Here is a 23145-nt window from a genome sequence, read left to right as displayed (position 1 = left end):
CAGTCTCATTAAACCCTGGCAGCAGCGGGCCACTTTTCCTGTCTCTGCCTTTCCCTCTCTTTCAGTGTTTTAGTGGCTCAGAACAAAAACCAGACATGAAAGAGTTCAAAGAGGAAACCTTTATCAGCCTGTTTAAGAAAGAGTGCTCTGCAGTGCTATTAGCAGGTGGATGGAAAATGTAGTATCAGTGAGGGCAAATGTAAGATCTTTATTTACTTTGAAGTCATGCTCTCACGGGGGCCCTTAGGCAAGCATGTGCTATCAATACTCTCATTCTCTGCATGACACACAGCTATTGACGACAGCACAGATGGCACACAAATTCATGCAAGAGGTTGGTTTTAAAAGTTAATTAAAGTGTATTTACAGGAGAATCCAGGGCTTTCGGGGACCTTGATGGTCTAGGGAACTACTTTCTCTGCAAACCTCTAAATTGACAGTGTCGGTATAACATAAGGAAACTGACACAAACCTCCACATTGTTTTGGGTCCCACAGACTGCAACACTGTGTGTGTAAACATAATATAATAATTGCAAAATTAATTTATATCTCATCTTTTTATAAGTAAGTATTGAGGTGATTCCTTTTCAATCCTTTTGACACATGTTGGGCTTTCACATGAGATGATGCTGACAAAATGAGAATGGCCACTCAGGATTGTTAGTGCACCAAATATGGAAATATGTCATGCTTTGTATTTTATACAAGCTAAGCGTGAAGTATATATTTCTCTTGTTCGGAAAATATATTCTGAACATTTTAAACATCAGTTCAAAGTCATAAGTTGATGTAAAAGTAAAAGTGTCAACCTGGAAAACAATTTTAGGTAAATATATGTTTGATGGTTAAAGAGGGGCACAGAGTCAAAGCCTCATCCAGTTAATAAATATTTTATGTTTCCTGTTACACCACCTCCACTTCTAACGTGCACTCGCACTGAAGAGGAAACCTCTGGTACAACGGAAGCGGAACGATTTCGCAGCGCAGCAGCGACGCCATGTGGCCGCATGGGGAACGACCACACTGCGACTTCAGCCGCAGTGAGCATGCGCGGCCGGGGGGCGCCGCTGCTGAGCGCCGCTGTGACTGCGCAGACGGCGGAGGCCAGAGAACTTCTGCTACAGCTGATTCGGTCGCCATCTTTGTCGCGAACATAAACAACACCAGTGAGTCGCGTTGGCTTTCGGATGTACCGCCGTTACTGTGGAAGAAAGCGACAACAGCCTTCCCCGCCGCGGCGCTAATCTCCTCAAACCGGAGATGGCAGCTGCTTCGGCCCCCTGAGCCGCCGTGTCCGTCGGTAAGAAAGCGTCGGTGTGGAGCGGCGGGTCGTCAGCTGACGGTTCCCCCGCTTCTTTAAAGGGCTGGTTGTGTGTGCGAGCACGATGCCATGACAACGGTGCGGCTGTCATGAGCGCACCGTGAAGCCGTGCAGCGATTTCGCTTTCATAATATGTCTGCTTTTAAAAAACAGCAAAGGCAGGTTTGCTCCTTTCAAACATGAAACGAGAACAGTAAGGCGGCCTGCGCCAGGCTAACCAGGCCGTTTGCTGTGTCCTCGCCCAGCCCCACACAGCCGCGGCTGGTGAGTTCTGCTCTGAATTTCTGCTCTGAATTGACAGAGATGGGGATCCTCTGCGGGTTTCCTCGCCGGGAGGGAGCGGACGTTTAAAGGGGGGCGGGGAGGGCAGCAGAGGGGCCTTGCTGCTCGTCAGCCCTGAGGAGATGGACCAAGAGTACGAGAGACGGCTGCTCAGGCAAATTAACCACCAGAACCTGCCGACAGAGGCCCGCCTGTCAAAGGTAAGGCTCAGAGCCCTCATGTGTGAATGCTGGGGCGCAAACAGCTCTGCAGACAAGGGCCCAGTGCAACATAGCCAGGCATAACATGAGTGCATGTGACAGCTAGGTGATGGTATGAAATTAAGGGCTCTTGAAAAACATTGCCTCAGGACACCTCTTAGTCATGATGGTTATAACCCTGCTGGTATTTTTATGGTTTTCCTGTCTCTCTCCACTGTCCCAGTGTGTAAGTGCCACCTGCAGTCCTGTCAGTGTTAAATCAGGGGACCGCTTCATTCCCACCCGAGCTGGAAGCAACTGGAGCATCAACTTCCACTACGCTAATGTGAGAAGGATATTAGTTTGTCAGCTCAGTCAGCTATTTCCTTCACTTGTCACATTGTTTCACAAAAACAGGCAAAGCTCAGGGATCAGTGCCACGATCATTGTTAAAGTAGCTTTCCTTCTGTCCACAGGAGAACTGTCGCTCTCCCAGTCAGAACCATAAAGCAAAGGATGCCAGTACAGATTCAAGCAAAGGTCAGAAATCCTCAGTGGACATTTTGATGTGAAGTTGTAAGAGCTCATCAGGAGCTGTTTCAGTTCTAAGGTTTTAAATTCTGGGTCATATCTCTCCACCTTCTGTGTGTCCATCGCCACTTTCACTGCCACCCCTCCAGACACTGTGGCGTATGCCGCCCTGTTGAGGAATGAGTTGCTGGGGGCGGGGATAGAGACCGTGCCAGACCCTCACACAGACGACCGGCGGCATGCAGTCCTCTCTCAAGACTCTAACAGCCTTTTTAGGGTAAGTGTCTATTCAACTCCAAAGTCATTTGTTTCCAAACATGTTTAGAGACACAACTGAAAGTGACATTATTATTATTATGCAACAGTAATGATAGTGACACTGGTTAGCAGGAAGATATGAATGGATTTTTGGTAGGCTGACAAAGATCTGATGTGAAAAACGTTGTATATCTACGCCTCTTATACAAATAACAACTCAACATATAATGTTCTTTAACAACAGCAGTACTTGTCGTTGTCTGTGTCTTTGCAAAGCTGCAACATCTCTAACTGTATTTTATCATAAACAATGAGAGGAATAAATAAAAAATCTTATTGAAGGCAGGTGCTGTACGTTATGATTAAATATTGCATTTAACATTTGTCATTAATTAAGACAGCATAAGAAAATGGGCACAATCAATCTTTAATTTCTATTAATCTATCTATCTATCTATCTATTCCTTTCTTACTGAATAAATTACAAAATAAACTGCTCAAAAAATAAACTCTTACTATGATTCTGCTTTGTGTGTCCGTTCTCTGCAGTACACTGTCCACACTAAGAGAGTGCCTTTCGATAGCGATAATGAAGTCTCACCATACTCCCTTTCTCCACTTAGTAACAAGAGGTATGGCTCATCTCATTTTCTGCAGACTGAACAGAGTCGGTGCTGAAAGCTCTCTTGTCAAATATCTGCTTAGTAGACTCCATTTCTTCCTGATGTTTCTGCAGTCACAAGCTGCTCCGTTCCCCTCGTAAACCAGCCCGGAAGATCTCCAAGATCCCCTTCAAAGTGCTGGATGCTCCGGAGCTGCAGGATGACTTCTACCTCAACCTGGTAGACTGGTCAGCGGGCAACCTGCTCAGTGTCGGCCTGGGGGCCTGCGTCTATCTGTGGAGTGCCTGCACCAGCCAGGTCAGAGGAGGAGTTTTATTTTGAAATTTCTCTTCCACTGGTCAGTGGGAAGAAATAAAGTGTGTGTGTCTGTCTTAACAGGTGACAAGATTATGTGACCTTTCAGTGGATGGAGACTCGGTTACATCAGTTTGTTGGAATGAGAGGGTGAGCTGCCAGAGCTGAATCTACTGTTTATTTATGTGCTATGAGCACATGAACAAGTGTTTGCAGAATAGAAAGTGTAGAAAAAATACAAACTGGATTGCTCTGGTCCTATCAGGGAAGTCTGGTCGCCGTTGGAACCCACAAAGGTTACGTTCAGATCTGGGACGCAGCTGGAGGGAGGAAGCTGACCAGTCTGGAGGGTCACTCAGCCCGTGTAGGTCAGTCATAGCTGAATGACTGTGGAATCACACACTGCTAGTTTAAAGTGTGTTTGAGTCTTAAAAAAGAAAAGAAGGAGAATATCTTAAGACTTTAGTTTTGCACATTAACAGTAGGTTTGTACCACTGAACATGTGTTATGTGTCATATAAGGAATACCAGATAGCCAGAGCGAAATATGAGACTCTCCCCTCCTACTCTTTGTGCCTAAGGTGCCCTGGCATGGAATGGGGAGCAGCTGTCGTCGGGAAGTCGGGACAGAGTGATCCTCCAGCGGGACGTCAGAACCCCCCCCTCTGCTGAGAGGAGGCTGCAAGGTCACAGGCAAGAAGTGTGCGGCCTCAAATGGTCTCCTGACCACCAGCACCTCGCATCTGGAGGCAACGACAATAAGGTGAGAAGATTTCAAGATTTTTATTTTTTGTAAATTAACTGTTAGTCATTCCAGGTTCTTTCAGGCTAGCGTCTTAAATAATCTGTGAGACTTAAACAATACTCAACCTTCATGCTGCTGTCTTTTTCTGGTCAGTTATTGGTGTGGAACAGCTCCAGCCTGCTCCCTGTGCAGCAGTACAGTGACCACCTGGCAGCAGTGAAGGCCATTGCCTGGTCCCCCCACCAACACGGGCTGCTGGCGTCAGGCGGCGGCACCGCTGACCGCTGCCTGCGCTTCTGGAACACACTGACAGGTCAGGCGCTGCAGAGCACAGACACCGGCTCCCAGGTCTGCAACTTGGCATGGTCCAAACACGCCAACGAACTGGTGAGGAGGCACACACTCTCTCATTCACACACGCACACACACACACACTCACACTCACAAGTGATTGAGTAGTGACCTTGTAGTAATTGATAATAACAATATAATAATCAATAAAATGTGACGCAACAATTGGAAAATGAAAAAATCCATTCAGTAATACATGATCAGAAAATGTAATCACATCTTCAGATAAAATGGTAGCAGCAAGGACTCTGTGTGTGTGTGTGTGTGTGTGTGTGTGTGTGTGTGTGTGTGTGTGTGTGTGTGTGTGTGTGTGTTATTAATATAAGGCTGGACAGTGACAATGTAAAACATTATCAGAAAACAAACAATACACTCTGAGTGTAGAGATATTAGTTCAGTATCTAACGATGAAGTAACATTTTCATTACTTTTTACCAGTTATTAAACAATTAGTTTCCAGTACTTATTTACAATCATACATAATTCTGTATAATATCTCTGCAATAGAAATCTACAACCACTATGTGAAGGTAACTGTATAAAGTCTGTGTTGGTACAGTATCAGATTGGTGCTGGTTCAGCTGTATGTAGATGGGGATGGACTAAAATAATGAATTAATTATTAATACAACACAACAGAATTGTTTGGTTTTTACATTTATAATAATAATAGTTATTTCTTTGTTTCCAGGTGAGCACTCACGGCTACTCTCAGAACCAGATCCTGGTGTGGAAGTATCCATCTCTTACACAGGTGGCCAAGTTGACAGGACACTCCTACAGAGTGCTGTATCTGGTAAGACAGCAGGTTTAAATGTGTGGCTAAGCATGTTCAGGGTTGATGTAACTGATAAGCAATTCATTGATGCTTTTAGTGTCAGTGTGTTTAGTGAAAATCATAGAATGCTTTTATCCTGTGGTGGTAAAAGGATTTGGATGCTTTGATGAGTATTATCAGAAACATGCACCTCAGAGTATATTAAGTTAAAGTACTCATTATTTCACCTCCACAGATCTATTTCTGTTTCAGTGACGTCAAGCTTTTTCTCAGCAGTTTCCAAGATCTGTCTCTCAACATACACGCACCAAAGTTTTCACCCCTTCACCTGTTCCTCTCTCTGTCCTCCTCCTCAGGCTGTGTCACCAGACGGGGAGGCCATAGTTACAGGAGCAGGGGATGAGACACTACGTTTCTGGAATGTCTTCAGTAAGACACGCTGCACCAAGGTACAGTACATTTGTAATCAATAGTGTGTACATTGTTTGAAGTTACTGAACGATGTCTTGAATGAACTTGGTGTTTGTCTAATTCCTGGCTGGAAATGCTGATTGCCTGTATTAACAAAATCTTAAGCAGATAACAAAGCCTATATAATGTCTAACTTTTAAGTTCTCAACAAGAACTTAAAAGTTAAACAAGATCTTGAAAGTCATTTAAAATTCCTTGAAATTAACATTCACCTGACAGATAAAGGCAACTGTGGATTCAAGGGTAATTTGATGTACTATAATGTTTCATGTAAATATCTTTATTTTCCTCAGGAATCAAAGTCTGTGCTGAACCTCTTCACAAGAATACGATAGTGAACGGCCCCTGTCAGGACTGGTTCAGGAGGAGCCTACTAAGCTGTGGTTGAAGTGCACAGTCACCAGCCACGCTCACAGACTGGCCGTTACACCCCTCTCATCTCAGCACCATCCTCAACGACCACCAAGAACACGGCACTTCTCCAGTCCACTTTTTTTACAACTTCGACAACTGCCATCCCTCACAGTGACGTCACTGATTTAAAAAAAAGAGAAATAAGCAGTCTATTGTCAGGAAACGTCGTCCGATTAAAAAAAAATGTTTGTCTCGTTTTCTTTTCTGTTGTGAAAGTGATGAAATTGTTTTACTATATATTAGCAGAAGTATACATCTACAAGAGTTCTACACTATATAATGTAACAACGTCTCATTTTTAAAAGGCTCTCCTTTGTAACAGAGAGAAGAAGAAGTAGCCTGGCTCGGGTGGGGAGGGTTTCTATATTTTGATAATGTGTGAATATGATCTACAGCAGTATACAACAGAAGAAAAACAATAAATACATGAACACACACAGTTGCTCATGCAGCTGCAAATAAAGATCTGTTTATTGGTGTTTTGTCAGTTGTCAAAAAATGCTTTGGATCCATGTTCATAGAGATAAGAAACATGACACTTTTTCTTTCATTTAATCCTGCTTTGGAACTAACAATGATATTTTATTAAAAACATGTTGCACACAGGCCCATTAATGCTCACAACAGTCCACTTACTCTGTGGCTCTGCTTTGGTTCAGGCTGAGTATTGTTGTTTTTGATAGTCCAGTGTCACCTATTTGGCACCATTTGTCATGGAAACAGATTCAGATTGTTTTTCTTGTTTTTGGTTACTGTATTTTGACCTTCCTCAGTGACCTACTGAGCAAGGAAAAGTCAGCTCAGGCTAGTAATCTGAGTATCCAGACCCCTGCAGGCCTCGACAGAGCAGAGAAAACTCCTTCACAATCTCCTTAACGCGACGCTTGTTGGTTTGCTCCCTGGAAGAAAGAAAAAGATATGAAAAGGAACATTTCTGACTGAGACGTCACAAAAACTATAAAATATTCCACAGATTAAACGTTCTAACTTGGAACAGCACCCAAATCCTATGATGCGGCTGACGATTTTCAACTTTTGTGGTAAATTAATTCAGTTTTAAAATCCACAACAAATGATTTTTTGACCACATGGGGGAAACACAACAAGCTGTAAACACAACACTGACCCATCCCCTAGGCTGTAATGGTGTACTCACTACAGTGAACAAACAACAGTTGGCTATTAACACATCCCTCACTCCAAAGACATAAATGTTCCAGGTTTCACTCTGGAGCTCTGTTTTGCTGTAAACCAAGGCCTGTGGGAAAATTCACCAGCTGGCAGGTAAAACTGTCCTCTGTTGGGTGCAGGGCCACACAGAAAATCAAAACAATGAACTAAAAGACGCTAAAATAAGGGGAACTGTAATCAGATGATATTTCTCTGGCTCACTACGAGCCTCTCTTTTCACATACAAGTGAAATGGTCTGTTGTTAATATGAAATAATAGGGCACTGCAGCTTTAAAGTAGAAAAATCCCTTGCCTCTAACAACAGATCGCTTATTACCTTAGAAGCTGCTGACTGAAGGTGTGTTTCTGCTCCGTGGAGACCTGGGCAGAGGGGAATCCTGGGGTCTGCAGTGTTTCTTTCAGCCACTGGGACAACAGAGCTGGACAGTGTCTGTTCAGACTCAGCAGCACCTCAGAGAATTGCTCTGCCAGACTGCGAGGAGAGCCGCCTCCAACCGCCTGAGACAGGGGTAAAAACATACGGTACGATGGTACAACATAAACACATCGACAGAGTCTGAACTACAAGCTGATAGTTTAAAAATAAAGTGGGTGGGTATTCTCCAGGCTCCATCTAGTTTTCATACAGTATCATGTCCTCTGTCTAAAGCCTGGTTCACCTGGAGTATGGTCTCAGTCAGGAGCTTTCCATCCCTCTGCAGCACTTCACCAAGAGATGGCATGTCTTTACAGCGAGGCAACAGCTCTGTCTGCCGGGGACAACAAGAGTTTATCAGCTGACTTTGACTCTGACTGAACTTAGACACAAAATACAGGGCAAAATGAAACCTCACACATGTCTGCCTCCACTTACAAAGAACAGAGTGGCGGCTTTTACTGTGGGTGTCTCTGGAAACTTGAGTGATAGAATCCCTGGAGAAAACAGGAAGAGATTATTTTTTAAGTGTTTGCTTCGGCTAATGAGTCACACAACTGTGGCACAAATTTGAGATCATGAAAAAACAACAACAAAAACAGCTCGGGGGAAAAGCCCTTTAGAATGACCTGGTTTTTCTGCATTACCCAGTCATGAAATGTGATCTGATTCTCATATAAGTCACAGACAAACAGACAAACACAATGTGCTTAACTTAGTAACATACAAGGAGGAATTTTTCCTCCTTACAGAGCTGCTTCGGCTCTCTTCAGGTCAGCATCTCTTCTGGATTAAGGTCTAAAACTGTGACTCCAAAAGGTCTGGAGTCATTCTGTAGTAGATTTACTTTGATGTTTAAGGTCATTGTCCAGTTGGATCTCTGAGCTTCTACTGAGCTCCAGCAGGTGGGCGCACACACCTTTTTACGACCTGCACTGTGACAGTTTGAACGATGTACTCAGTGTGTGTAGGAACAATGCAATGATTTGTGTGTTATCAGTTAAAATAGATTGTGTTGGTTCATAACTGTAACTTACATGAAGGTCCGATCATTTTTTAAGACACATTTATTCATAAATGCTTATGATTCCAAAGGGTTTATTTACTTTTTCTAACGACTGTTTATTAGAAAGACACAATATTGAATGTGACCATAGAATACATCGCACCAAACGTGTAAAAAGGTCAAATCATGCAAAACCATATTCTAATCACTTCTGATAACATTTTTTTGAATTTATCTATTGTGAAAAGGTTGAACTATTCAATAAATTCATTTTTGTACATACAGACATAAAGATATTCAGTGCTGGGGAAGCTAACAGCTACAGGTTACTTCCCACTGGTACAAGTTGAACTGCAGCAAAGCTACACTTGGGAGAAAATCTAATTTGATTAACAACAGCTACTTTGAAAAGGTAGTTCAAACTACATGGTAAAAAATAGACCAAATTGGCAATGCAAATGTGCATAAAAGTAACAGGCTAGTTTATGGAAAAAAGTGCCTACTTGTTCACAGGCCATAACATTAAACCCAAAAAAAAAAGTGCTGGAATGTCAGCTTTGGTTTTGTAAACAATAATTGCTTAAGTATGGCCATGGTGATATTCAGGAGGAGGTCTATCCATGATGATGTCACTATGTGATCATTGAGCAACGTCCTTAGCTTCTGCACATGCACTGATCAGTGTGTGTGGTGTGGACCGGCTGATAAATGCTATGCCTGGGTATACCCTCACATCAGCCAGGAATGAAAGAGAAGGAAGCAATGGTAAAAAAAAAAAAAAAAAAAAAAAAAGTATTATATATATATATTTATATTTATATTAATAATAAACAATATATTATTATGTAGAAATCTGTACGTATCTGTGAGAACAGCATGTAATGATACTCACCACAGTAAAACAGAGCTTTGATGTCCAGCTGGTCAGACAGGTACAGATCAGGCTTCCTCTTAAGAATCTAAGTGAAGAACACAGTTGTGTAGTGTAGTAGTTGTGTAGTGTAGTCAGGAAAAGATTTCATCTGGTGCAGATGTGCATAAACGGACGTGTGAATTCAACCAACCTGAGCGTGAAGGTGCATAAATGATTCTGCAATATCAGGATGATCCCGCGGACCTGTAACATAACTGTAAGATGAGCAAGACGAAGTAAGCGCTAAAAACAAACAGACATTTCGTTGCATCACCTTGTTGAAATATAGTGAGTGTAGCAGAAGTCAGCACTTCAGTCAGGCCCTTGATGTTAGAGATGTGATGTTCATCTCCAGCGAATATGTGAACCATCTAAAAACAAAAAGAGAGAGGATGACATCTGATGCCAGAAGCACGTTAAGAGCTGCCGTTACAGTTGGAGGTGATAAAGCTTTTTATTCGGGGCCCTGATCTGTGGGGGCGTACCTGCCGTGTCAGGTCCAGAGCAGAGGCTTGTGGGAAGGCGCTATAGATCTGCCCCAGCATCTCGCTCAGCTGAGCCACCATGGGCCCAAAATCATGTAGGAGGGTTCGGACTGATTTATCAAATACCCCACACACCGCCTGGAGGGGGCAAATGGAGTGCTGTGAGTGAGTGTGAGTCAGTAGACGCACACTGAGAAATCATACATGCACAGACACACACAACATCACACACAAAGATATTTATGCAAGCAGTAAAAGCCCTCCCACCTCTACTACTTCTGAGTCATCGAGCCACTTGCTGAGGATGGTCTGGATCAATGTGAACACTTGTTGTAGCACAACCACCACCTAAAAAATAACATGAAATATCAAAAAAAACAAAATAGGTTGAAATATATTTAATATTATATACAAATGAAATATTTTGATACATTTGATAAAAGTTTGTTTTGGTTTATTTCAGCACATTTAAACATTTTGAGAAACACTGCTGCTCATGGTCTATTCTGAAGAACGACAAACAAACCACTGTATAACTAAATAATAAGCGAACAGTTGATGTCAATTAATTCAGTAGCTGGTATGATGGATGATAGTAGAGCTAGTGGTACCCACGTCCACAGGCCCAGTTTTTATGAAGGCTTTGTTTGCTGTTATTTTGACCTGAACTTACTGGATTTTGGGAGTTCTGTGAGGGTGTGGGTCTGGGACTGGCTGCTCCCTCTAAGCCGTCTGCTTGCCTGTTGATGTCCAGAGTGGTGAAGAGACTGGACAGCATCCCCAGGATGTGCACAATGGACTGTTTATTAGTGGGATCAGGCTGTAGAGGGAGACAAAGTGGCTGGGTTTGATATGAAGCCTTGAAACAACAGTGGCAGCTAAAGAAAAGATCTTGTCAGACGACAGAGTTTTCAGACACTGAACCCTGATCTCCTGCCTCCCATCAGTTAGTTCATTAAAATGTGTCTTATCTGCACGCTCTCAACTGTGCGCTGCGATATGTTGACTTACTGTGTATTTTGTGAGGACACAATATTAAGCTGAAGCAGTACTGCTAGTAGTGCACAGTATATATTAAACAAATATCTTATCCCAATATTCAGCATTTATATTCAGTGCCATCCTCAGTATACTTTACATCTACTTATCACATCCTATCTTGTATTGGTTTGCAGTGTACTTATTCAAAGTGAAGTAGTATCACTGATTAATATACTTAAATGCACCTTGAGTAATAGTGTATTTCAGGTGTATTCTTTAAAATGTAATAACCAGATTTTTAGAGATAATCAATCAAAAGCTACTAATAAAAGTGAACGGTTGAGAATATTTAATTAATTGTTATTAATTGTAAAGATTTTACATTACAATGTGTGAATTGTCAAAGCATACTGGTCAAAGGTCAAAGGTTGCTGTGACCTCACAAAATGTGATTTTGGCCTGGTGAACATAATGCCTTGAAGTAATTCCTTCAAATTGGGCACAAACGTTCACTTGCACTCAAGGACAAATTGATTTTGGTGGTCAAAGGTCAAAGGTAAAGCCCACAATGACCTCACAAAACACCTTTTAGCCATTTCACACAAATTGTTGATATTTTATATGACTCTGGATAAACAGGGATATAACCTGAAACCAGTCTTAGAGGCATACAGCCACAAGGCGGTGATTCTAGTTTTATATATATTTTATCTTTAACTATTGCTTATTTAGGCATAAATATTTAATGTGAAAATTTGAAACCCAGCATTCAGGGTGTGATGGAAGAACAGTAACACAATATACAGTCCATTACATGATATAATACAGTGAGCTTTATTTTTTTCTTGTGCATAAGCACCTAGTCCAGTTATTATTTCAGTATTAAACTTGCATGAGCTTCTCTGATGCTCTGTACCTCATGTTGGGCCAGTGTGTCCAGGCGCTGGACGTGAGGAGTGATGAGAGAGTGAAGTCTGCCCAGAATCTCGTCTACCGGCAAGGCAGACAGCAGGAAACCCAGAGCCTGCATCAGCCACATGCACTGGCTGCTCTGCACACACACACACACACACACACACACACACACACACACACACAGACACATACAGTACACCTCATACATGATGTCATCACAGAAAAGGTTGGTGCCTTCGTGTTCACAGAGGGAGATTGGATGGAACTGGGAAATGTTGAAGGCTGTTTACTCACCTTGTGGATTTCTTTAACCAGTACATCCTGCAGACAAGACACACAGGAAGTGTCACCATGGTTACGTCACACCATGGTTGAAAATACATGTAGCAACTTTAACAATCACGTTAGGCTGGGTGTCTGACCTGTGACACAGTCAGGATGTCCTGAGCATAGGGGCCAAGGTCATGTCTGCACTCCCTGCAGATCCTCTTCAGAGTAGACACACTAGACACAGACAACTCTGCCTTCACAAGACCCTGGAGCACCATGGGTAATATGCCACCCAGCATCACCGGGTGGTCAGCCAGCCACTCAGCCAGGGATCCTGAGCAACACGGAAAAGGCAGTAAGGGCATGTGTCATGGAAACTGAAAGCAAATAGCAAACATGTCAAAATAAATGGTAAGAGAAAGATGAGAAGGAAAAGCGTGCACATACCTATGGTGTACATGACGGTGTCGGCCAGCATAATGTTGCTGATGTTGATTCTGGGAATCAGACCGATAAGACCGGGGATAACGTCAGAGTAGTTCACATCTATGGTCTCGGCTATGGACTGGAAGCCAAATAACAGAGCCTCTGTGTCCTTAAGAAGGAGAGGATCAAGAGAGGAGGATGTAACACAACCTGAAAGCAGGAGGTGTGAAGATCTGCACATGGAAAGAAAGGAGCTGAGTTTGAGTTGGTAGTTTCACTACATTACCTGCCATATCGCCGACTGTTGCGGGTCCATCAGGTGTCTGCCCAGCCTGTCGTAGAGGTTACTGAGCAGCTCTGCCCCCAACATCTCATACACATACATCAGAGTGTCAGAGATGTCTACCCTATAAAGCAAAGCAGCCAAGGAAACACAGTCAAAGACGCAAACCGAAGCTCAATCTGTGCTAGCATTTTTTAGCCACGTTAGCAGAAATGTGTTGACAACTATCAGATGGAATATCATGAAATCTGAAGTCTTTCTTTCTTGTGAGGGAGGACTACAATCCAATTTTAGGGCTCTTTAAAAGCCTCCGCCAGTTCCCTGTCTTACCTGTAAATCCTGAACTGCTCCTTGTCATCAGAGGACCAGGAGGTGTATTCCTCTTGGGAGGGATAGTGGGATTTATGTAGCAGCACGTCCACCAGTTGGAAATAAACCGGCCTGTAAATCTGCAGGTAAACTGCCTGTTTCTCCTCCTCAAATGACAGGATGTCATCCTGACCGTGCAAGAAATAATAAGAACCAAAATTTGGCAAAACCCATGTTAGAGTCACACAAGTGACTCACAAAGCTGAAAGAAAAAAAAATCAACAAAACTACAAAAATGTTTCTCAGTGTCCACACCTGCAGAGTGTACCAGAAGGTGAGCGTGAGGGAGCTGGTGGTCTCGCTGACTGGGTAATGACCAGGGATACCAGTACAGTACAGAATCATGTTGACCAAAGCCAGATACTCCTGCCAGTGATCCACCTGTTCCAACAAAACCCTGTCATACACAAACACAACGGTCCAAATTAAGAAATAAAAGCCATGTACTGCCAGGTTACAGGTTGAGGTTGTGTATCTTTGCGTACCTGGAGTGTGTTTCTCCCACAGCGACAGCGATACGGCAGATACCGTGTGAGGTCTCCATGTCCCCACCCTGAGCTGCTGTCTTCAGCTGGTCATGGAGACCCAGCACCAGAGGCATCAGTTTCACCAGAGCGTCGATGTACCTGCACACACACGTTCTGATTCACACACCTGAAAACGAACTGTGACCTTTTGACCCTATGATTCCAGCATGTTTCTCACCTCTGGCAGTCAGGCTGTGAGATGGCGTTAACTATCGTCTCCACGGCCGTGTCAAACAGCTCCGGGTTGGACAGCGCGGTGAAACAGTCCTGAACCAGTTCATAACTCTCCCCTAACGGCACATCCAGTCCCACCCAGCTGGACAGGCAGCGCAGCACCTTATCCTTCACCTCGTTCGTTGAGTCCTGGCTTTGAAGGAGCTGACGCAGCATGGGACACACCACCGCCCACTCACCAGCCAGGGCCTCTCTGAGCTGGGCGCGGCGGGCCTGAGCCAGCCGGCCGCTCTGGAACTCCTCTGGAAGCACGGTGAGGAGCTCCAGCAGTGCGAGGCAGTGCGCGTGGGGGTCCTGAGAAGCCTCTGCACCAGAGCCACCTTCAGAGTCAGGTTTCTGCGGTTGGAACGCCCTCACCATGTCCGCCACCGGTTGAGACCAAGCCTGGGGAATTAAGTTAAGAGCCATAGAGGCCAGGGCCACACAGAGACGAGTCAGCACCATTTTGGGCCCTGAGGAGAAGTGCAAGATGTGGGAGAGGAGCTGCATCCTGAGGCTCTCATGCTGGTCTGTGGGGAGGTCGCTCCAGTGGCGGGAGATCTTGGTGTGGAGAGTGCTGGCACCAAAAAACTGAACCTCTGGGAGCTGCAAAGAGTCAGACTCGCACTATGAAGATGTCGTAACAGATGAAATAGCTGCTCTGAGCTCAACAGAGCAAAAATATTCACATTTACCTGCTCTGAACAGAACTCTCTGGGGCTCTTACCCACATAACACTGCCTATAGTGTTCATTAGCAGTTCACAGTATGAGTGGCAAATGTAAGCTGTGCAGTTGTAGAGATTGTAGAGTGAACCCACACACAACAACACACCTTGTCAGGGCTGAGCAGGGCCCAGCAGAACTGCCATGCCTGTGCAGAGCCCTGGGCCTGGGTCAGCCACTTCTGGGCCACATTCTTCCGCTCCATGTCCGGATCAAAGTACAGCTGGTAGAGAGCCTGGAGGGAGAGGGACAAGCAAATGAAATGACAACTACTACACTAAGTATGGTAATGGCAAGTAAGGAGTGGACACTGGTCAACACTGATAAGGAGCATCTGAGGAGATGAATTAACTCTTTTGACTGAGGAGGTGCGGCTACGACAATCAACACAAGAGTTCACTTTTAATGTCAATTGCTGTCAAAGCTGTAATTTCCACAAGCATTAATATTAATGCATACTGGAAGATCAATTGTTTGAATAGAGTAAAAAAATGTGTTGTCATGACAACTAATCCAAAGCACATGGTGTTAGTTATTATTAGGACAGCATATGCTTATAGCCGGTATCATGTTACAAAAGGTCCAGTTTGTCTAAACTCGTTATGTGAAACTATAATTAACAAACCACAGTTTTCTATGAGAGGACGCTGCTGGAGTTGTGTTATTATTCGAGTTATTGCATCAAATAAAATCTGTCCGTATCAATAGCGGATGATGCTGCCGCTCTTCTTTTTCCAGAAACATGTGCATTCAAATCAGCAGCGGTGTTTTAAAGTGCATCTGCAGGCCTAATCCGGTAAACAGCCATTCAGAGAACTGGCTGGTTATTCACAACTATCTCACCGATTCCACATTCTCCACCGTTAACTCCAACTCCACCGGGCTGTCTCCCGGGCTGGCTGGAGGCTCCATCTGGCGCGACGCGAAGCCTTCCTCCCGCTGCCTCTGGAGACCCTTTAGAAATAAAAGCCCGATCGGGAAAAAAAAAAAAAAAAATCGGTGATTAGACCGAGCTGTCCTCTAAAGTGTGTCCAAGCGGGCTGACAGAGGACGCAGCGGGCCGCTCAGCTGTCTACACACCACACATGTGGGCAGTGCGCTCAGGCGTGACGACACACTGACCTCTGCGGGGACCGAAAAGTTGCTGTCCCACAAAACCAGGCAGCAAACTCTCACACCTGTTCAGCTGCCGCACTTCTAAACCAGTTTCTGCACCAGAACCTACAAAAACACAGAGCAGAGTAAAACCTGACCACAGCCTGATGGTGTGCGTGTGTGTGTGTGTGTGTGTGTGTTGAGCGCTCCACAACAGGCGCTCCTGACGCAGACAACTGCGCCTCTGACGCACTGGCACCTGATTGGAGCAGCGGGGGCAACAGCGGCCGCACACCGATGCGTTTCGGAGGAATGGATGCGGGGACGAGCGGCTGTGAGTGGAAAAACACAGAGCCTGGAGGGGGAGCGTGGGTCTGCGGGGGGACCAGCGACACTCTCGAAAACAGTCGCGCGTGTGTCTCACCGCTGCTCCCACCGCCACGCAGCCCCACCCCTGCGCCCCTCTCTGCATGCCCCACTCCCTCAGGATATTTTTAGCGCCGATGATGTGCCCTGTCAAATCACGTAACGGAAACAACCTCAGAGCCGAGGAGCAGAGCTGCCGCGCAGAGCCCGCTCGCTCGGTTTTACAGTGATCTGCAGGGGGAAGGCCGCGGAGGAGATGACATCTGAAAGTAATCTGGTGTTTTTCGTGTTGGTGGTCCTTACCGGCTCATCGCTGGCAACCGGTAAGGTGTCGTCCCCGGTGTGTGTGTGTGTGTGTGTGTGAGAGAGAGAGAGAGAGAGAGAGAGATATCCTGCTGACGTGAGCTGGGCTCGTTATTGATTCAGCACATGATGCTCTCGATCGTCTATTGATCTTATAGGAAGTTGCAGACAGTTGGCTTTATTTTTATAAACTCATATATCATATGTATAACTCAGCACCTCAGCAGGGTGTGCGCAGATCATTATGATGTGATCAACAAGGTAACCATTTCTCTCTCTTCATGGGAACTCATCTTGCTGTTATTTATGTTCATTACCATCCTATTTATCTGTTTTAACTTTGAATATCATATTCATTTAGTCTTCTCAGTGTGTCTCATTGTCATAATTAACCTCATTTAATGCTTGGCTAATCAGCACCAAAATACAAAACTGCAGCCATAAAATTAAAATTGCACAAGATGGCTTTCAGAAGACTTTGATGTGTTTGTGATTAATCGATTATGTAGTGGCATAAAGTTAATTAACAACGATTCTGATAATCAGTGAATCTGATGAATCAGTTCCCAAGCAGAAATACAAAAAAATATCTGGTTCCTGGTTCTTCAATGTGAGGATTTTCTGCTATTTCTTTGATTTTATGATGGTAAATTGATATCTCTGGACTGTAGATCTGCAGTGGGTACTCAATTAATCAATTTGTTGATTGACGGAAGATTAATTGGTAACTATTTTTGTAATCAATTAATCATGTTAAATCATTTTTTAACAAGTAAATATTGAGGGTTTCTTGATCTTTGGGCTTTGACATTTGAATATTTCAGATCTGGAGAATTGTATGTGGACAATTTTATTGTTAAGATATGATTTTATAGACAAAACAATTAATCATTTAACTGTATCTGCCCCTTTAGCATGATTTATCTCATCTGTTACAGGTCAGAGCAGTGCTTTGCCCCCTGTCCTCACCCCGGCTGCCCTCCCTCAACATGCTGGCACCTCAGCATCTCCTGACCTGACAGAGGATCCTGGGAGCGAGGTCCCAAAGTGGACACATAATCCTGCAGGCAGGGATGAAACCTCAACTGGAGCCGCAACCATTACCAAGACCGAGGGAACAGTCCGTTCAGAGACTGTGACAAATGCAGAATTCAAAAGCCACTTGTTGAGCACAAGCTCTGCAGCTGCAACGTCTCCACACACGGATGTACCCGTCGTCATGACGGCTCACACTGGTACTGCCTCTTCTTCAGGTAACCCAGACAAACCTGCATGCACTGTTTATATGTCTCTCTAGAAGTCTGGGCCTTCATGGGAAGCTATTGACACAGAAATTATGGTCACCATCTCATCCATAAGTCTATAACTCTGCATCTATAATTTTCCAGTCCATTCTGTTTACTTAGTCCAGACTCGACTCTTAAAATAAAACTACCCACACACTAAAAGCGGCCTGTTTGCAAACACAGACTCTGTTCTCAGACTCAGCTCCATTGCCAGCAGCGTTTCAGGAGCGTAGACCTCCCCTGACCCCCACATGCCTACACTGAGATTGAGAAGGTGTGTCGTAACCTCATTTAAAGAGATTCCCTTTTATAGATCAGTTAAATATAACCCCCCTCAGCTGATGCCATGTTGCCTCTTTGAGGAGCACGGAAATAACAAACAATATAACACATCGGCCTCCAGATCATACCTTTGCCCCCTCTTTAGCTGTCGCCCCCACCTCACTCAGCTCTGTGGAATAATGTGGAGGTTGTCATTTTAAAAGCCACAACTTGCATCACTGCTACTTTCACGTCCTTTTGTGCTTAATGCAGAATGTGTGTATTTTTGTATTTTTTGCTTTTCGTCCAACAAAGTCCTGCATCGTGCAGTCTGATCTGTGTTGTGCTGATTCAACTGCATGGTAATTACTTAGGCTGTAACTAATGGTTATTTTCATGACTGATTAATCCGCAGGTGATTGCTTCAACTGATCATTAATCATTTATTCCACAAAATACCAGAAAATGGTGAAAAATATCCAGATAACTTATTTTGTTCAACAAACAGTCAAACATCAAGAAGCTGGAGGCAGTGGTGTCTTTTTGCATTCCATTATTTGAATGTGTTTCTAATATTTTTGCTCCTCTGTATATATTTAGTGGACATGATGTGGACACAGTATTAGAAAAACAATTTCATATAATGCTGCCCAATGAAACATCCCCACAATGTTCAGCCTAAAAAAAAACACCCAAACTGAGTCAGAACTCAAACAGCTGAAGCAGACTTAAAGTACAGTGGTGTCTCTATTTTTCTGGTCACTTACTTTAAATGTTTATTTCTGCTGTGTGAGTTGGACATTTTAACAAGGGAGTCTCAGGGGATTGACTCACTTTTGGAGCCAGCCTCAAGTGGTCATTAGAGGAACTGCAGTTTTTGGCACTTCAAAGTTGGCTTAAATTTTCATTCCTGGAGGTCGCTGCTAGGTCACAAGGCGCACCACTTAGACTGGAAAACAGTTGTGTAATGTGCTCTGCTTCAGAAAATAACCCTGATGGTGTTAAAAGGGTAATCGTGGTTTGTGCTTGAGGCTTTAACTTTTCACCAAAAAGACTGCGTTACAGACTGAGGGTGTGAGGAATGAATCAGAATCAGGTTGATTTCGGTTTTCACAAAAGAGGAATTTGTTTTGGTGTTTTGGTGTGAAACAGTAAACATAGCAAGAAAGAACAAACATAACCAAAGATAAAACAGGCAAGTCCTGCAGGTCAAGTCACTTCAATATAAATAGAAAATGACAATAAAATAAAATATTTTATATTTTATAAATATTTTATAAAATATTTATAAAGGTGTGAAAAATATAATAGAAAATATGAATATATGCAATACAAATATGTGTGCAAATGTCTGGGAGAACGTGCAGTCCAGAGTGAAGTGACTCAAAGAGTTTGTGTCCGGGGTGGGAGGTGGGAGGGGTCAGCTGCTCGCCTCAGGGCCCTGGAGGCCGACAGGTCCTGCAGAGATGGAAGACTGCAGCCAATCACCCTCTCAGCAGAGCGAATGATACGCTGGAGTCTGCTCTTACCACACTGCACACCAACACACCGAGGCGGCCATCTTGAAGACCGTATATGAATGAAGAGGACTGTTAGGAGGCAGGGACGGTCCATTCAAAAAGACACTATTCAGTTGTATTGTGTGAAATGTAGGTTCCAACGTTTGTGGAGCTTGATACATACTACAGGCCTCAGTTCTGACCATTCATTCTTTTACTCCGTCTCTCATAGGTTCCCCAACTTTATAGAGGTGCAATACAAAATCACCGTAGTGCCTGTAATCCTAATAAATCATTTGAGTGGCAGCCATACACGTTTTAGATATTCTAACTAAACTAAATACTTTAGTTTCTGTTTTAGCTTGAGTTATTTCAGCTTGTCTGTTTAGTTCTGTGAGAGTTTGGGACAATGCTAACCTCTATGACGCCAGAACCAAAGCAATGTTCACGATGGTCTGTTAACCTGTTTTTGTCTGAATCAACCACTACAGACCTTAAGGTTGCAGCAGTGAGCGAAGTGTCCGTGTCATATCCACCACTACCAGTATTATCATGCTGTTGATTTCATGCATGAAAATAGTGTGTGGAACAAGTCATTGCTTCTGCTTTGAACACACTTTCTTGGCACTGTCACACAGGACAACAAAAACATTGTGGCTTTAATGCTTTAATGCTTTAATGTCAGTGGGAGTGATCCGCCTTAATGAGGGTGGAGTATAGTAACAGTTACCTGTTGTGTGTGTGTGTGTGTATGTGTGTGTGTATGGTCCGTTTCCTTTGAAGACTTCTCTGTACTGTTTTGAATTGATACAGCGCTACCCTCACATCCCCACTTTCAGCTGCTGCAGAGGGCCTTTCATCCACACCCACTCCACGGAGCACCACCACTGTCCATCACGCCTCAACTGCTGAAAACAGAACGCTGACCACGACCAGAGAGCCCCCCACCACCACCGCCGCCGCCGCCACTGCCACCTTTTCATCTCAGCCAGCCCACACAGTGCAGGATGTAAGCTCCACAGCCCACGCCTCCACCACCCAGCCACAGTCTGAATCACACACCACAGACCGTCCTTCAACCCCAGCTCCAGACCCCGCTGGGCCGACACACCAGGAGGTCCCGTCTGAGCTTAATGTTGGCGATGAAGGTAAGGTGATGAACTCTCCTACTTGATTGGCTTGATTTTCTTGATTTTCTAATTTTCTCTTATGTTCGTCCATTTCTGTGTCATGTAGACCTCAAGGGACCCCGATACCACTCAAGCTCCCCTTTAGACCCCCTGCTGGCTGGTCTGCTGTCAGTGTTCATCGTCACCACTGCTATCGTCTTTGTCGTCCTCTTCCTCAAGTTCCGCCAGCGGACAAACCACCCAGAGTTTCATCGGCTGCAGGATCTCCCCATGGTAAGATCTTCCTGTGCGTGCATCACAGTTACGTTGTTACCCCTCACTGATTAGAAGTGATTGAAGGAGTAAGCCACCATTTTTTTTCTACACTTGCGTTTCAAACAAGAGGCTGTTTACAACGCAAGAAGGATCTAATCCACTATCCAGCTGAACTGTGGGAAATGTAGGATGTACTGTTTTGGAGCTTTACACATATATCTCAGTCTCTGCAACACCATTTTTTTGTTACTTCCCCAACCTGTCCCTCTGTCACTGGTTAAATTGGTTTAAAGAGCCTAAGAGGAACTATGAATCCCACATTTCAGGGCTTCTCAGATATACTGTACACAAATAAATGATTGTAATAATTTGTATGGTGCAAAATATACATATTATTTAAAAAAAACATTTTAATTTAGGGGCTCCATAGATGCCATCAGACATTAAGATAATAACATTTCAAAGGTCACAACATTTACCTGTCCCTGTTCAAATAAAGTATAAAACTGTAAAACACTTCACAGTCTAATATGCTTTTGTAGCTCAACATTCATGGGTTATTTGGAAGCACAACTTTATAGAGTCATTCTTAACAACTGTCCTCTAAATCTTCTCCAGGATGATCTGATGGAGGACACGCCCCTCTCCAGATACACCTACTGACGGATGCTTCTTCGGTCATTTCAGCCTCTCAGAGGTAACAGCAGCAGAGCAGACACCAAAGGAAAAGACCAGTGTGGATGTGACCGAAGCCTTTGCCTGATGCAGCTGCATCTCAGCTGATGAGTTTCCCCTTGTGACTGTTTTATGTCAGTGATAAAAATGTTTATCTGTCGCTCTGTGAGAGGGATTCTTATAGAGTCTTTGAAATAAGAGGGTTTTTGTATCACTTCAGCTTTTTTCCACATTCCCTTTAAAGTTCAGGAGATCTTGAGTCAGGTGGCGACTGTATGTTTTCTTTGTCTCCCTGACTGGACTCCTTACGTATGCACAGCACTTTAATGTGGCACAAATGGTCACAGTGCCCTCTAGGGGACATGTAAGGTAATGTGGATCAAGGTTGGATAAAGTCCTCCATTGTAAATTTGTTCACCTCAGGTTATCCAGCGAGTAAAAAGAGAGCGAGAGCAAGAGACTGAAAGAAAACCTGAAGTGCTTCGAGACATGGAAAAGTTGCCAACATGAACAAATTGATAAAGGAATATAAATTATGATCCCTCAGGCGACCAAATGTTAGTGAAGTGCACTTTCAAACCAAGTTGCCAGGTTGTTGTCTTAAAGCTGAGGTCTTGCAGAAAATCTACACAAAAATCAAATCCAAAAGCCATATCTCTGGAAAACCAGACCTGTTCTCTTACAGAAGAAGCCTGGCATCATTCAACTGCTCAGATGTATTAACCAAGTCACCCAAAATTATGTGGCAGATAGTTATTGTTGCAGCTTTTAATGTGTAGATGTTAATGTCATGGAACTTGTATCATTATAGTCTGATGCTGGTATATAAAACTTGACTTTGGTTATTCTGTTCTTAACTAATATTTAATCCACCAATGCACACTGAGAAGACCCTGCTACACTAAATAATCACTTATGAGTCAATTGTGAAGGTAAAACAAACTACTATTATTAAATGTGTTCATATTTATAGAGGATGTAATTGTTTGCGCACATAGCCTTGGTTCAGCGGTGGAGGTGATAAGCAGCATCAGGGAAGTTTTTTCTTACCTGTATCTGTATTAGTTGGAGCAGATGTGCTGGACTTAAGCTGTTTTTAACCTAGTGTTACTTTACTGTAAAGTGCCAACAGTGATGTATGATAATATGCTATTGAATTGAAGACTGTAAGAATTTATTGATAAGGATTTCCTGTTTGATAATAAAATAGAAACCACTAAAAAAAATCTGTTGCACGTTTACCGGGACGGATGTTGTTCTATAAGAGCAACAAAAGGAGGGCGAGGTTTTAAGCCATTAGGCTGCA

At 43.7% G+C, this 23145-nt stretch overlaps 3 protein-coding genes across 3 annotated transcripts; 2 read left to right on the top strand and 1 right to left on the bottom strand.

The window, feature by feature from the left end:
* The first annotated feature begins 1076 nt into the window (after positions 1-1076).
* Positions 1077-6855, top strand: fzr1b (fizzy/cell division cycle 20 related 1b). The gene is made up of 14 exons (XM_071492489.1): positions 1077-1302; positions 1625-1805; positions 2029-2130; positions 2261-2324; positions 2465-2592; positions 3123-3205; positions 3310-3493; positions 3575-3640; positions 3756-3858; positions 4072-4253; positions 4389-4622; positions 5278-5382; positions 5721-5813; positions 6129-6855. The coding sequence occupies exons 2-14, from the start codon at positions 1728-1730 to the stop codon at positions 6168-6170; spliced, it is 1464 nt and encodes a 487-aa protein (XP_071348590.1). The 5' UTR covers positions 1077-1302; positions 1625-1727; the 3' UTR covers positions 6171-6855.
* Positions 6673-16485, bottom strand: LOC139629702 (importin-13-like). Its single transcript, XM_071492485.1, has 23 exons — positions 16324-16485; positions 16092-16190; positions 15813-15923; positions 15079-15204; positions 14210-14850; positions 13990-14130; positions 13760-13901; positions 13466-13632; positions 13139-13259; positions 12874-13021; positions 12579-12760; positions 12451-12477; positions 12158-12292; positions 10934-11080; positions 10528-10608; positions 10261-10398; positions 10050-10146; positions 9927-9979; positions 9755-9821; positions 8295-8353; positions 8101-8190; positions 7758-7939; positions 6673-7148 (listed from the first exon to the last, which is right to left on the bottom strand). The coding sequence occupies exons 3-23, from the start codon at positions 15879-15881 to the stop codon at positions 7055-7057; spliced, it is 2907 nt and encodes a 968-aa protein (XP_071348586.1). The 5' UTR covers positions 15882-15923; positions 16092-16190; positions 16324-16485; the 3' UTR covers positions 6673-7054.
* LOC139629707 (uncharacterized) lies at positions 16479-23065 on the top strand. The gene is made up of 5 exons (XM_071492493.1): positions 16479-16753; positions 17672-17986; positions 20619-20927; positions 21016-21182; positions 21783-23065. Exons 1-5 carry the CDS (start codon positions 16687-16689, stop codon positions 21825-21827), a joined length of 903 nt encoding a protein of 300 aa, XP_071348594.1. The 5' UTR covers positions 16479-16686; the 3' UTR covers positions 21828-23065.
* The last annotated feature ends 80 nt before the right edge of the window (positions 23066-23145 follow it).

This window comes from Trachinotus anak, unplaced genomic scaffold, assembly GCF_046630095.1.
Source record: "Trachinotus anak isolate AG129_WGS33_773 ecotype Australia unplaced genomic scaffold, CSIRO_AGI_Tana_v1 ptg000012l, whole genome shotgun sequence".
NCBI classification, from domain to species: domain Eukaryota; kingdom Metazoa; phylum Chordata; class Actinopteri; order Carangiformes; family Carangidae; genus Trachinotus; species Trachinotus anak.
The sequence above is the reverse complement of the archived record's forward strand: the minus strand, read 5'-3'. Positions and strand labels throughout refer to the sequence as shown.